Below are 14054 nucleotides of genomic sequence, written 5' to 3' on the forward strand. Positions count from 1 at the left end.
ATTTTATTAAAATAAAAAAGTTATGTCCCCCTTACTTCTAAAACCAAAGTTGCGCCCCTGGTTATTCCAAGTTGTGTTTCAGAATTCTAATCAATGGAACAAGGTCAGGAATCTTAATGATTCTGTTTGAAAACTTAACATCTGCGACTTGGAACCACAATTTGTGGGCAGAACTGAAAAAGCGTGTGAACGGAAGGAGGCCTACAAACCTGACTCAGTTACACCAGCTCTGTCAGGAGGAATGGGCCAAAATTCACCCAACTTATTGTGGGAAGCTTGTGGAAGGCTACCCGAAACATTTGACCCAAGTTAAACAATTTAAAGGCAATGCTGCCAAATACTAATTGAGTGTATGTAGACTTCTGACCCACTGGGAATGTGATGAAAGAAATAAAAGCTGAAATAAGTCATTCTCTCTACTATTATTCTTTCATTTCACATTCTTAAAATAAAGTGTTGATCCTATCTGACCTAAGACTGGGAATTTTTACTAGGAGTAAAATGTATTTGGCTAAGGTGTACGTAAACCTTCGACATCAACTGTATATACAGTACCAGTCAAAAGTTTGGACACACCTACTCACTCAAGGGTTTTTCTAGTGAAGTGAAGACATCAAAACTGAAATAACACATATGGAATCATGTAGTAACCAAAAAAATGCTAAACTAATCAAAATAAATGTTATATTTGAGATCCTTCAAAGTAGCCACCCTTTTCCTTGATGACAGCTTTACACACTCTTGGCATTCTCTCAACCAGCTTCATCTGGAATTCTTTCCCAACAGTCTTGAAGGAGTTCCCACATATGCTGTGCACTTGTTGAATGCTTTTTCTTCACTCTGCCGTCCAACTCATCCCAAACCATCTCAATTTGGTTGAGGCCAGGTCATCTGACGCAGCACTCCATCACTCTCCTTCTCGTTCACATAGCCCTTACACAGCCTGGAGGTGTGTTTTGGGTCATTGTCATGTTGAAAAACAAATCTCACCAAGCGCAAACCAGATGGGATAGAGTATCGTTGCAGAATGCGGTGGTAGTCATGCTGGTTAAATGTGCCTTGAATTCTGAATAAATCACAGTGTCATCAGCAAATTACCCCCACACGATCACACTTCTCCTCCATGCTTCATGATGGAAACTACACATGCAGAGATAATCCATTCACCTGCACAGTGTCTCACAAAGACAAAGCGGTTGGAACCAAACAATCTCCAATTTAGACATATCAGACCACAGGACAGATTTCAACCGGTCTAATGTCCATTGCTCGTGTTTTTTGGCCCAAGCAAGTCTCTTATTAGTATTAGTGTCCTTTAGTAGTGGTTTCTTTGTAGCAATTCGACCATGAAGACCTGATTCACGCAGTCTCCTCTGAACAGTTGATGTTGAGATGTGTGTTACTTGAACTCTGTGAAGCATTTATTTGGGCTGCAATCTGAGGTGCAGTTAACTCTAATGAACTTGTACTCTGCAGCAGAGGTAACTCTGGGTCTTCCTTTCCTGTGGCGGTCCTCATGAGAGCCAGTTTCATCATAGCGCTTGATGGTTTTTGTGACTGCACTTGAAGAAACTTTCAAAGTTCTTGAAATGTTCCGGATTGACTGACCTTCATGTCTTAAAGTAATGGTGGACTGTCATTTATCTTTGCTTATTTGAGCTGTTCTTGCCATAATATGGACTTGGTCTTTTACCAAATACGGCTATCTTCTGTATACCACCCCTACCTTGTCACAGCACAACTGATTGGCTCAAACGCAAATGAACTTTGTGTGTTATTTCATAGTTTTGATGTCTTCACTATTATTCTACAATGTAGAAAAGAGTACAAATAAAGAAAAACCCTTGAATGAGAAGGCGTGTCCACACATCTGACCGCTAATGTACATATATACATACTGTGAACCACATGTACATGAGAACTTAATCAACCTTAATAAACAGAACCCAACTGGAGGAATAACACAACATATTAATACGTACATTGGCTGCAGTGCTGCAACACTCTACTCTTAGAAACTATCTAGAACCTAAAAGTGTTCTTTGGCTGTCCCCATAGGAGAACCCTTTGAAGAAACCTATTTGGTTCCGGGTAGAACTCTTTTGGGTTCCAAAAGGTTACTACCTGGTACCAAAAAGGTTTCTCTTTCGGGGACAGCCACAGAACCCTTATGGAACCATTTCTTCTAAGTGTGTGGGACATGATATGAAACATCTACATATTCATAACAATTGAGAATTGCTAGGCTGCTGAAAGTTGTTTGTCGAAGAGTCGCTCTAACAGGCTTCAGACGTCATACACTCTCCCTACTAATGGGCCACTGCGGTAGTGAGCACAGAACAACAGGAAAGTCTTTTTCTAAGCCCTGGGCACTCCACGTGTCTCCGAGTGACTCCTTTGTGCCATGTGTGTCTCATACACAGAGGCAGGCAGGAGAAGACAGGTTCCCAATTAAGCTGTTCATTGAGAGAGATGGGGGGGGGCAACTCCTACCTGCCAGAGAGTATATCGCCTTTCACTATTCCTCTCCTTCTTTCTCCTTCTTTCATCTCTCATCAATGCAATCAACCCCCACTTTCCAGGGAGTCAGAACAATTGGATCAGAGTTCATCAAAACAGGCTTGATGGAGAGAGAGGTGAGCTCTCTATGTTGATACTGGTGACAGAGAGAGAGGTGAGCTCTCTATGTTAATGCTGGTGATGGAGAGAGAGATGAGCTCTCTGTGTTGATGCTGGTGACAGAGAGAGAGGTGAGCTCTCTGTGTTGATGCTGGAGATGGAGAGAGAGATGAGCTCTCTGTGTTGATGCTGGTGACGGAGAGAGAGATGAGCTCTCTGTGTTGATGCTGGTGACAGAGAGAGAGGTGAGCTCTCTAAGTGTACTCTGTTGATGCTGGTGACAGAGAGAATTGAGCTCTCTGTGTTGAAACTGGTGCTACATGATGTTCAGCAGAATTTGATGAGATGTTTTCTTTATTTTTGATGTTGTGAAAATCATATATATGTAAATTATATACAGATTTTAAACACATATTTCGCAGCTCATCTTTTCCCATACTGTTGAAAGCTTTTTGCCAAATATTAGTTGGTATGGATTCTCTCTTGAACAAAAGGGAACTTGTCTTTGTTGCGGCGAACACCCCCCCGTTGGCACAGGGAATGCAAAAATATTCTTAGAAATATTTAACCTCCACACATTAACAATTCCAATAACTCAAATGAAAGATAAACACCTTGTTCATCTACCCAGTATGTCAGGTATTTTAAATGTTTTACGGCAAAAACACAGCACATATTTATGTTAGACCACCACCAAAACATTTACATTACATTACATTTAAGTCATTTAGCAGACGCTCTTATCCAGAGCGACTTACAAATTGGTGCATTCACCTTATGACATCCAGTACAAAGACAAAAGGCAGCCATTTTATACCACAAAATATAAAATGACAAAAGCAAGATTGAAAAAATAAATAATTCACTAACCTCTTGAAAATCTTCATCAGATGACAGTCATATGACATGTTACACAGTACATTTATGTTTTGTTTCGATAATATGCATTTAATATCCATAAATTCTCAAAAATGTCCGGAGGAATTATAGAAAGCTACGCCAGATAACAGAAATACTCATCATAAACTTTGACTAAAGATACATGTTCTACATATAATTAAAAAGATACACTGGTAATTAATGCAACCCCTGTGTCACATTTTTTTTTTTTTTACATTACGGAAAAAGCCTAACATTGCAATAATCTGAGACAGCGCTCAGACGTAACAATATTTCTCCGCTATGTTGGAGTCAACAGAAATACAAAATTGCAACATAAATATTCCCTTACCTTCGATCAGAATGTACTACAAGAAGTCCTACTTCAACAATAAATCGTTTTGTGTCATAATGTTAAATTCTAGTGTCCATGTAGCAGCAATTGCTACCACTTTCAGCTCAAATGCCCAAAAAAATGACTTCTGGTCCAGGATAATTTTGCATCAAAACTTCCAAATTACATATTACAGGTCGACGAAACTGGTCAAACTAATTGCAGAATCAATCTTCAGGATGTTATAAACGTACAAAACAAATGGCATTCCAACCGGGCAATCCTAGTTCATCTCGGGCTGATGGGAATAGAGGAAGCACGCCAAACGTATACGCGCTTTCAAGCACATGAATCTTTTGCGACACTGTAGTACACTTTCTACTGAATGAGGACATCTAGTGGAAGACATAGGAAGTGTTTCCAGATCCATAACTTGTTGGGAAGGGAGGGGGCGATGACATCAACGTTGCCCCAACTTTCAGGATTCCAAAACTAGTTTGGAAGATTGCCTGCCCTGTGAGTTCTATTATACTCACAGACATAATTCAAATGGTTTTAGAAGCTTCAGAGTGTTTTCTATCCAATAATAATAATAATATGCATATATTAGCAATTTAGGACAGATTTTGATGCAGTTCACTATGGGCATGCAATTCATCCAAAGAGGAAATACTGCCCCCTATCCTTAACAAGTTCAATACCTCACTCTGCTTTTTGTCCCAATCAGACTTATTCACTCTTATTCACTATTCTCATTTTACCCCTGAAACAAACTGAACAGCGTTTAAGCTTAGAGGTAAAAGGTGCTCTTTCAGATGTATTTTTCCATAAAGTCAGAGCTGTTTGGCTTTTTAGTCTTTCCGTTAATTCCATGCAATTAATTCCAACTCTCTATAGAGGACACTGACTCCATCCATTGTCCCACTAATCACACCTCTTGGGGGCTGGGACATTACTATTTCACCACCGCAACCCATGATGTTAGAGGTGCCACGATGGTGCTGGATCAATGGGGTGGGGTGGGTTTGGCTAAATGTGCTGGCACAGTAATACAGGCCACTATAAGAGCAATTTGAATGGGGCATGGCTTGTTAATGGTCCTCTACTCTGGATCCAGTTCTCGCCCTCTACCCCATCACCCCTACCTGATTATACCCAAGTGCATACACTTGAAATATATTTATATCCAGCTGATCGCAGCCTATTTTTCAGGATTTGTGGACTAATTCACTGCATATATAAAAAATTAAGTGACATTTGTGGATGTGGCATACCGAGCCTTACATAGTAAACATGTGATTTCACATGTGGAAAATCACATAATTTAACATGAAATTTCATATTTTAAATTCATGTTATCACAATAACTTTACATATGATCACGGGATCACATGGAAAACATTTTTTGGAACACTTCACGTGAAATTCATTTGTCTTTTTTTCCATAAGATTAATGTCAGTGTTAAATGACAACTAGGAGAAAATGTCCTTTCATTCATCTTTTTCCATTTACCCACCTGTTATGTTTTTACCCACCTGTTACCTTTGATTATGTCAGGATGTATGGCCTCAACAGGCCTTTACCTATGAGTGCCCATACACTAACTACCAGTATTGATCCTTTGGGGTTCTCTTGGCCCTCTGTTACATTGAGGGCCATATTTATTTGACAAAAGTTGTTGTTTGACTAAAAGGAAGAGGCATGGGGATGTGCCCATGCATATATAGACTAACAAACATGACAGAGCCATTTGGCTTATCTATGTAGTTGTTATGTTCCCCAGTTTTTGTGTTGTCGTTTGTGTATTTGCATGTGTGTATTTCAGGAAATGGCTTCCTGAAATCCCTCAAGCAGCTGATTGGTCGACTCCATGGCTAATTGGAGAGCTGACCCCGCCCCCTTGTCAAGACGCAGCTGTCTCCAATTACCCATTCCTTATGAAGCTATATAAAAGCCAGTGTTCTGTTCAGAAGAGAGAGCATTGCAGAAAGAGCATTGCTGAAAGAGCATTGCTGATGGCTGAGCGGAGGCTGATGGCTGAGGGTGATGGCTGAGGGTGATGGCTGAGGCTGATGGCTGAGGCTGATGGCTGAGGGTGATGGCTGAGGCTGATGGCTGATGGCTGAGGCTGATGGCTGAGGCTGATGGCTGAGGGTGATGGCTGAGGGTGATGGCTGAGGCTGATGGCTGAGGCTGATGGCTGAGGCTGATGGCTGAGGCTGATGGCTGAGGGTGATGGCTGAGGGTGATGGCTGAGGGTGATATACTGTGTTGGTTGTTCTCAGAGAGAGATGATTAGTGTGTCCTGTATTGGTTGAGTGAGAGAGATGATTGGTTATGTCTGTGTGTCAATAGGACGCAGTGTTTTGATTTGTGAAATAGTTTGTTATCCTGTTTCATTTGTTCCCAGGGGGGAAGGGGAAGGCACCTAGGGAGTGCCTTCTATATTTTCTGGAAACTACCCCCTGTATTTTGGTTAGTGCACCAGGTGGTGCTAAATTAGGTAAGTAGTGGTTCGGCAGGTAAGATAGGAGAGGGTAGGTTAGGTAAGTAGTGGGCAGGCAGGTTAGATAGGAGAGGGTAGGTTAGGTAAGTAGTGGGCAGGCAGGTAAGATAGGAGAGGGTAGGTTAGGTAAGTAGTGGGCAGGCAGGTAAGATAGGAGAGGGTAGGTTAGGTAAGTAGTGGGCAGGCAGGTAAGATAGGAGAGGGTAGGTTAGGTAAGTAGTGGGCAGGCAGGTTAGATAGGAGAGGGTAGGTTAGGTAAGTAGTGGGCAGGCAGGTTAGATAGGAGAGGGTAGGTTAGGTAAGTAGTGGGCAGGCAGGTTAGATAGGAGAGGGTAGGTTAGGTAAGTAGTGGGCAGGCAGGTTAGATAGGAGAGGGTAGGTTAGGTAAGTAGTGGGCAGGCAGGTTAGATAGGAGAGGGTAGGTTAGGTAAGTAGTGGGCAGGCAGGTTAGATAGGAGAGGGTAGGTTAGGTAAGTAGTGGGCAGGCAGGTTAGATAGGAGAGGGTAGGTTAGGTAAGTAGTGGGCAGGCAGGTTAGATAGGAGAGGGTAGGTTAGGTAAGTAGTGGGCAGGCAGGTTAGATAGGAGAGGGTAGGATTAGGTAAGTAGTTAGGTAAGTAGTGGGCAGGCAGGTTAGATAGGAGAGGGTAGGTTAGGTAAGTAGTGGGCAGGCAGGTTAGATAGGAGAGGGTAGGTTAGGTAAGTAGTGGGCAGGCAGGTTAGATAGGAGAGGGTAGGTTAGGTAAGTAGTGGGCAGGCAGGTTAGATAGGAGAGGGTAGGTTAGGTAAGTAGTGGGCAGGCAGGTTAGATAGGAGAGGGTAGGTTAGGTAAGTAGTGGGCAGGCAGGTTAGATAGGAGAGGGTAGGTTAGGTAAGTAGTGGGCAGGCAGGTTAGATAGGAGAGGGTAGGTTAGGTAAGTAGTGGGCAGGCAGGTTAGATAGGAGAGGGTAGGTTAGGTAAGTAGTGGGCAGGCAGGTTAGATAGGAGAGGGTAGGTTAGGTAAGTAGTGGGCAGGCAGGTTAGATAGGAGAGGGTAGGTTAGGTAAGTAGTGGGCAGGCAGGTTAGATAGGAGAGGGTAGGTTAGGTAAGTAGTGGGCAGGCAGGTTAGATAGGAGAGGGTAGGTTAGGTAAGTAGTGGGCAGGCAGGTTAGATAGGAGAGGGTAGGTTAGGTAAGTAGTGGGCAGGCAGGTTAGATAGGAGAGGGTAGGTTAGGTAAGTAGTGGGCAGGCAGGTTAGATAGGAGAGGGTAGGTTAGGTAAGTAGTGGGCAGGCAGGTTAGATAGGAGAGGGTAGGTTAGGTAAGTAGTGGGCAGGCAGGTTAGATAGGAGAGGGTAGGTTAGGTAAGTAGTGGGCAGGCAGGTTAGATAGGAGAGGGTAGGTTAGGTAAGTAGTGGGCAGGCAGGTTAGATAGGAGAGGGTAGGTTAGGTAAGTAGTGGGCATCCAGGTTAGATAGGAGAGGGTAGGTTAGGTAAGTAGTGGGCATCCAGGTTAGATAGGAGAGGGTAGGTTAGGTAAGTAGTGGGCAGGCAGGTTAGATAGGAGAGGGTAGGTTAGGTAAGTAGTGGGCAGGCAGGTTAGATAGGAGAGGGTAGGTTAGGTAAGTAGTGGGCAGGCAGGTTAGATAGGAGAGGGTAGGTTAGGTAAGTAGTGGGCAGGCAGGTTAGATAGGAGAGGGTAGGTTAGGTAAGTAGTGGGCAGGCAGGTTAGATAGGAGAGGGTAGGTTAGGTAAGTAGTGGGCAGGCAGGTTAGATAGGAGAGGGTAGGTTAGCTAAGTAGTGGGCAGGCAGGTTAGATAGGAGAGGGTAGGTTAGGTAAGTAGTGGGCAGGCAGGTTAGATAGGAGAGGGTAGGTTAGGTAAGTAGTGGGCAGGCAGGTTAGATAGGAGAGGGTAGGTTAGGTAAGTAGTGGGCAGGCAGGTTAGATAGGAGAGGGTAGGTTAGCTAAGTAGTGGGCATCAGGTTAGATAGGAGAGGGTAGGTTAGGTAAGTAGTGGGCAGGCAGGTTAGATAGGAGAGGGTAGGTTAGGTAAGTAGTGGGCAGGCAGGTTAGATAGGAGAGGGTTAGGTATAGGGGCAGGCAGGTTAGATAGGAGAGGGTTTAGGTAAGTAGTGGGCAGGCAGGTTAGATAGGAGAGGGTAGGTTAGGTAGGTGGGCAGGCAGGTTAGATAGGAGAGGGTAAGTAGTGGGCAGGCAGGTTAGATAGGAGAGGGTAGGTTAGCTAAGTAGTGGGCAGGCAGGTTAGATAGGAGAGGGTAGGTTAGCTAAGTAGTGGGCAGGTTAGATAGGAGAGGGTAGGTTAGGTAAGTAGTGGGCAGGCAGGTTAGATAGGAGGTAGGTTAGCTAGGTGGGCAGGCAGGTTAGATAGGATAGGAGAGGGTAGGTTAGGTAAGTAGTGGGCAGGCAGGTTAGATAGGAGAGGGTAGGTTAGGTAAGTAGTGGGCAGGCAGGTTAGATAGGAGAGGGTAGGTTAGGTAAGTAGTGGGCAGGCAGGTTAGATAGGAGAGGGTAGGTTAGGTAAGTAGTGGGCAGGCAGGTTAGATAGGAGAGGGTAGGTTAGGTAAGTAGTGGGCAGGCAGGTTAGATAGAAGAGGGGGGGCTTTGACATTTACTTTCTTTGCTTTGGTTCCGTCCAGCCCCTTTCCCCCAAAAATACCATGTGATGGAATAAATTCCTTGTAAACGGTACAATTCTCTGCCTTTTGTCATCCTTACTCACACCTACGGTTCAAGAACTAGACTTGAATAACCTAAGGTGTAGAAACACAGTAAAGGTTTGATTAGATTAAACCCTTGTCTGACAGAATGACAGTAAATGCAGACCTAAGGGAGGAGAAGAGCTGTCTACAATGCAGACTGAATTACAGATGTAGAATCATATTTTGAGCCAGTTTGCTACAGTAGGAAAACAATCCTGCAACAAATGTGAATTATAATTAATGGACATTTTTGTAGGGGCTGTTAAATTTCTCGCAAGGGAAAATAAAGTCAGACATTTCAAAGTGGAAAGTACAAAATTCATAAGCCTTTTTAAACCTCAAATGTCCTATATTGCAGGGAAGTTCTCCTGCCACAGAATGATCAAATTAAGATCCTTCATCTGTATCCTACCTCTGTATGAGTGACAGTAACTCTAAAAGACAGAGTCGGGAACAGGGAGCAGTGAAATAACATTTATCACAAGTAAACAGATAAACGAACAACAAATATCACTGAGACGGGACTGTAATCTCATTTTAAGCCAACAACAAGCCAGTCGCTGCCACAATTGAGCTTTTTTTAATGTATTTTTCTAGACTGGATAAACCTCAGCTTAAGGGGGCAATCGCAATACTGTTGCATTTAGACATCTGTCAGTCAGTCACATATCATTTTGGATTGAAAAAAAGGTACATTGCACAGACCAACACATGATGCAGCTCCTACAGCCCTTAGGACTGACTTTAGACCTCCCCTGAAGGATGGCATGTCTGAGTTTCAATGGCTGGGGAGAGTTTGGCAGAAAACATGGATCCTTGGCCCGAGATTTGCTCTTGCTGCTGGTGATTCTCTAATCCATCTCTACGCAGGCAACACCATTCTGTATACTTCTTCGGACACTGTGTTAACTAACCTCCAGACGAGCTTCAATGCCATTCAACTCTCCTTCCGTGGCCTCCAACTGCTCTTAAATGCAAATAAAACTAAATGCATGCTATTCAACCGATCATTGCCCGCACCTGCCCACCCATCCAGCATCACTACTCTGGACGGCTCTGACTTAGAATACGTGGATAACTACAAATACATAGGTGTCTGGCTAGACTGTAAACTCTCCTTCCAGACTCACATTAAGCATCTCCAATCGAAAATTAAATCTAGAATCGGCTTCCTATTTCGCAACAAAGCTTCCTTCACCCATGCTGCCAAACATACCCTCGTAAAACTGACCATCCTACCGATCCTTGACTTCGGCGATGTCATCTATAAAATAGCTTCATACTCGTCGCCAAACCCACTGGCTACAGGTTATCTACAAGTCTCTGCTAGGTAAAGCCCCGCCCTATCTCAGCTCACTGGTCACCATAGCAGCACCCACTCGTAGCACACGCTCCAGCAGGTATAGCTCACTGGTCACCCCCAAAGCCAATTCCTCTTTGGTCGCCTTTCCTTCCAGTTCTCTGCTGCCACTGACTGGAACGAACTGCAAAAATCACTGAAGCTGGAGATTCCCATCTCCCTCACTAGCTTTAAGAACCAGCTGTCAGAGCAGCTCACAGATCACTGCACCTGTTCATAGCCCATCTGTATACAGCCCATCTATCTACCTCATCCCCATACTGTATTTATTTAGCTTCTTTTGCACCACAGTACCTCTACTTGCACATTCATCTTTTGCACATCTACCATTCCAGTGTTTAATTGCTATATTATAATTACTTCGCCACCTTAAATCCCTTATTTGACCTTATTTGCACTCACTGTATATAGACTTTTTTTTCTTTTTTTTCTACTGTATTATTGACTGTATGTTTTGTTCATTCAATGTGTAATTCTGTGTTGTTGTATGTGTCAAACTTCTATGCTTTATCTTGGCCAGGTCGCAAGTGCAAATGAGAACTTGTTCTCAACTAGCTTACCTGGTTAAATAAAGGTGAAAAAAATAAAAAAATAATTTATAGACAAACTAATACTTTTTTTGGCCGTCTGTGAGTATGTACAAAGATGAGACGTATCTTTTCTTATTTGTCCGTTTTTTATGTGGTTTGTGTGTGTGTGTGTGTCTTTACATGTATGTATCTACCTGTGCCAATAATCTGTATGAATGTACATGTGGTCCCATGTCTAGGGGCCAGTAGTCTTTGGTCTCTATCCCAAAGGCCTGTTGTTTTTCCCAGCTCAGTCACATTCAGAAAAACCTCCCGTCTCTCCCCATGTCTACAACGTCTCCTCATCATCATCTGCGGTCGTACTATTATTGAGGACAGGCATCGTCTCCTTCAGAGAGATGTCATCCACCTGCTTGGCACTGTTCTCCTCTGGTTCCTCAGGGATGGAGGGGTGGACGCTGTCTGGGTCTGAGTTACTGATGACGTAGCCAGGCAGGGTGGTGTGGGTGGACAGCGTCGGGGGTCCGTTGCTACGATAGACACGGCTGGAGAAGAGGGTGGTCGATCGGATGGCAGGCCCACCCCCAGCCAGCTGAGACTGGCTGCTGGAGCTGTTGTTGAGCCCAGTGAGCACTGAGCCGTAGCGGTAACGGCCACACACCACCGGAACCTTCCAGTCCAATGCAAGGTTCCAACGAGTCCATGTATTTTTTATCTCCGTTTGGACCTTTGGGGGAGATGAGGTTGTTGGGGAAGGAAGAGGGTTGAGGTGGGGTGGATACGGGAGGAAGAGCGTTTAGGTGGGGTAGTTGGTGGAGGAAGAGGGTTCAGGTGGGGTGGTTGAGGAAGGAAGAGGGTTGAGGTCAGGTGGTTGGGTGAGGATGATGGTGAGAAAGAGAGAAAAGAGGAAGAGGGTGAATCTCAGCCCTGATTTTTCTTATGTCAAAAGAACAGACATCTAAGGGGAAGCTCTCAACATGAAGTGTCTTGCGCTGAAGGAAAGACCATTTATACTGTATACTGTGAATACAGAATACTGACTGACTGCCGTTATAACGGGAAAATTGTAGAGGGGGCAGATACGCGCGTGAACAACAGGCACAAACTTTTTCCGAAGTTGCCCGGAATGCCACGTGTGTCCACTTACAGTGCTTTCAGAAATTATTCAAACCCCTTCCCCTTTTCCACATTTTGTTACGTTACAGACTTATTCTAAAATGTATTAAATACATTTTCTTCCTCATCAATCTACACACAATACCCATAAAGACAAAAAACAGAAATACCTTATTTACTGTACATAAGTATTCAGACCCTTTGCTAAGAGACTCAAATTGAGCTCAGGTGGATCCTGTTTCCATTGATCATCCTTAAGATGTTTCCAGGACTTGTTTGGATTCCACCTGTGGTAAATTCAATGGGTTGGACATGATTTGGAAAGGCACACACCTGCCTATATAAGGTCCCAAAGGTGAACATGCATGTCAGAGAAAAAAACCAAGCCATGAGGTCAAAGGAATTGTCCGTAGAGCTCCAAAACCAGATAGTGGAAACAAAAACATTTCTTCAGCATTGATGGTCCCCAAGAACAAAGTGGCCTCCAACATTCTGGAATGGAAGATGTTTGTAACCACCAAGACTGTCTGACAGAGCTCCAAAGTTCCTCTATGGAGATGGGAGAACCATCCAGAAGGACTATGCCAAGCGTCACGTCTGGAGGAAACCTGGCACCATTCATACAGTGAAGCATGGTGGTGGCAGCATCATGCTGTGGGGATGTTTTACAGCGGCAATGACTGGGAGACTAGTTAGGATCACATTGGGGCAAAGGTTCACCTTTCAACAGGACAACAACCCTAAGCACACAGCCAGGACAACGCAGGAGTGGTTTCAGGACAAGTCTCTGAATGTCCTTGAGTGGCCCAGCCAGAGCCCGGACATGAACCCGATCTAGCATTTCTGGAGAGACCCGAAAATAGCTGTGCAGCGATGCTCCCCATCCAACCTGACAGAGCTTGAGAGGATCCGCAGAGAAGAATGGGAGAAACTCCTCAAATACAGGTGTGCCAAGCTTGTAGCGTCATAGCCAAGAAGTCTCAAGGCTGTAATCAATGCCAAAGGTGTTTCAAAAAAGTACTGAGTAAAGAGTCTGAATATTTATGTAAATGTTATATTTCAGTATTTGTTATTTTACACATTTTGTCATTATAGGGTATTGTGTGTAGATTGATGAGGGGGGAAAGAAAAATGTAATCCGTTTTAGAATAAGGTTGTAATGTAACAAAATGTGGAAAAAGTCAAGCTGTCTGAAGACTTTCCGAATGCACCATATATCAGTACACTCGTAACAGCCGAAACATTACGAAACTTCCACGAAACGCCCTGTTGAGTTTTGGCCACATGACAGAAAAATGTGACCATTCGCACAACAATCCTTAAATGTCACAAGAAATTAGGTAGTATTTTTTGTCTTATAATAACATTATTCTCTGCTAATATAATATAATATAATTTATTTTATGTCGAACACTTTCATTATGTGATCTTGCAGACATTGATTCAGCTTTGATCTACCTTTATTTAAAAGAGTACCATTTGCCAGAGTAGCCTGTACCATCACTCATTCATATATCTTTATCCCCTTTATCCCCTTACACTTGTGTCTATAAGGTAGTAGTTTTGGAATTGTTAGCTAGATTACTTGTTGGTTATTACTGCATTGCCAGAACTAGAAGCACAAGCATTTCGCTACACTCGCACTAACATCTGCTAACCATGTGTATGTGACAAATCAAATTTGATTTGATTTGATTTCTCTACTAGCAGAGCAGAAGCTTCGGGACCTTTAGCTATCGTGAAGAGAGGTCCAGAAAAGTCAAATCCGCAGCCACTCCATACAAAACAAAATCCCCACTTGGTCTGCTTCTCACTGTAGTTTTGTTAGGGTCAGATTTTGGGGTGGAGTCAAGCCTCTCGCTTCGCTTCACTTCCTGTCTGCCTACACCCACCACAGTGGTAGTAGCTATCATTGGTCACAGTCACACACCCATTAGTTGCGAACTGTCTACAAAGATTATATAAACTCAACAAAAAAAGAAACAGACGTTTTTCAGGACCCTGTCTT

At 43.6% G+C, this 14054-nt stretch overlaps 1 protein-coding gene across 1 annotated transcript in view; it reads right to left on the reverse strand.

Annotated features, from left to right (window-relative positions):
• Nucleotides 1–10916: 10916 nt before the first annotated feature.
• LOC124029851 (parathyroid hormone 2 receptor-like) overlaps nt 10917–14054 on the reverse strand; it is a 94341-nt gene continuing 91203 nt past the window's right edge. The window contains exon 13 of the mRNA XM_046341444.1: nt 10917–11657. Coding sequence (XP_046197400.1) covers nt 11259–11657 — 399 coding nt within the window. The 3' untranslated portion in view covers nt 10917–11258. The remainder of the gene's footprint in view (nt 11658–14054) is intronic.

The sequence above is a fragment of the Oncorhynchus gorbuscha genome, linkage group LG01, assembly GCF_021184085.1.
Source record: "Oncorhynchus gorbuscha isolate QuinsamMale2020 ecotype Even-year linkage group LG01, OgorEven_v1.0, whole genome shotgun sequence".
Taxonomy (NCBI): Eukaryota; Metazoa; Chordata; class Actinopteri; order Salmoniformes; family Salmonidae; genus Oncorhynchus; species Oncorhynchus gorbuscha.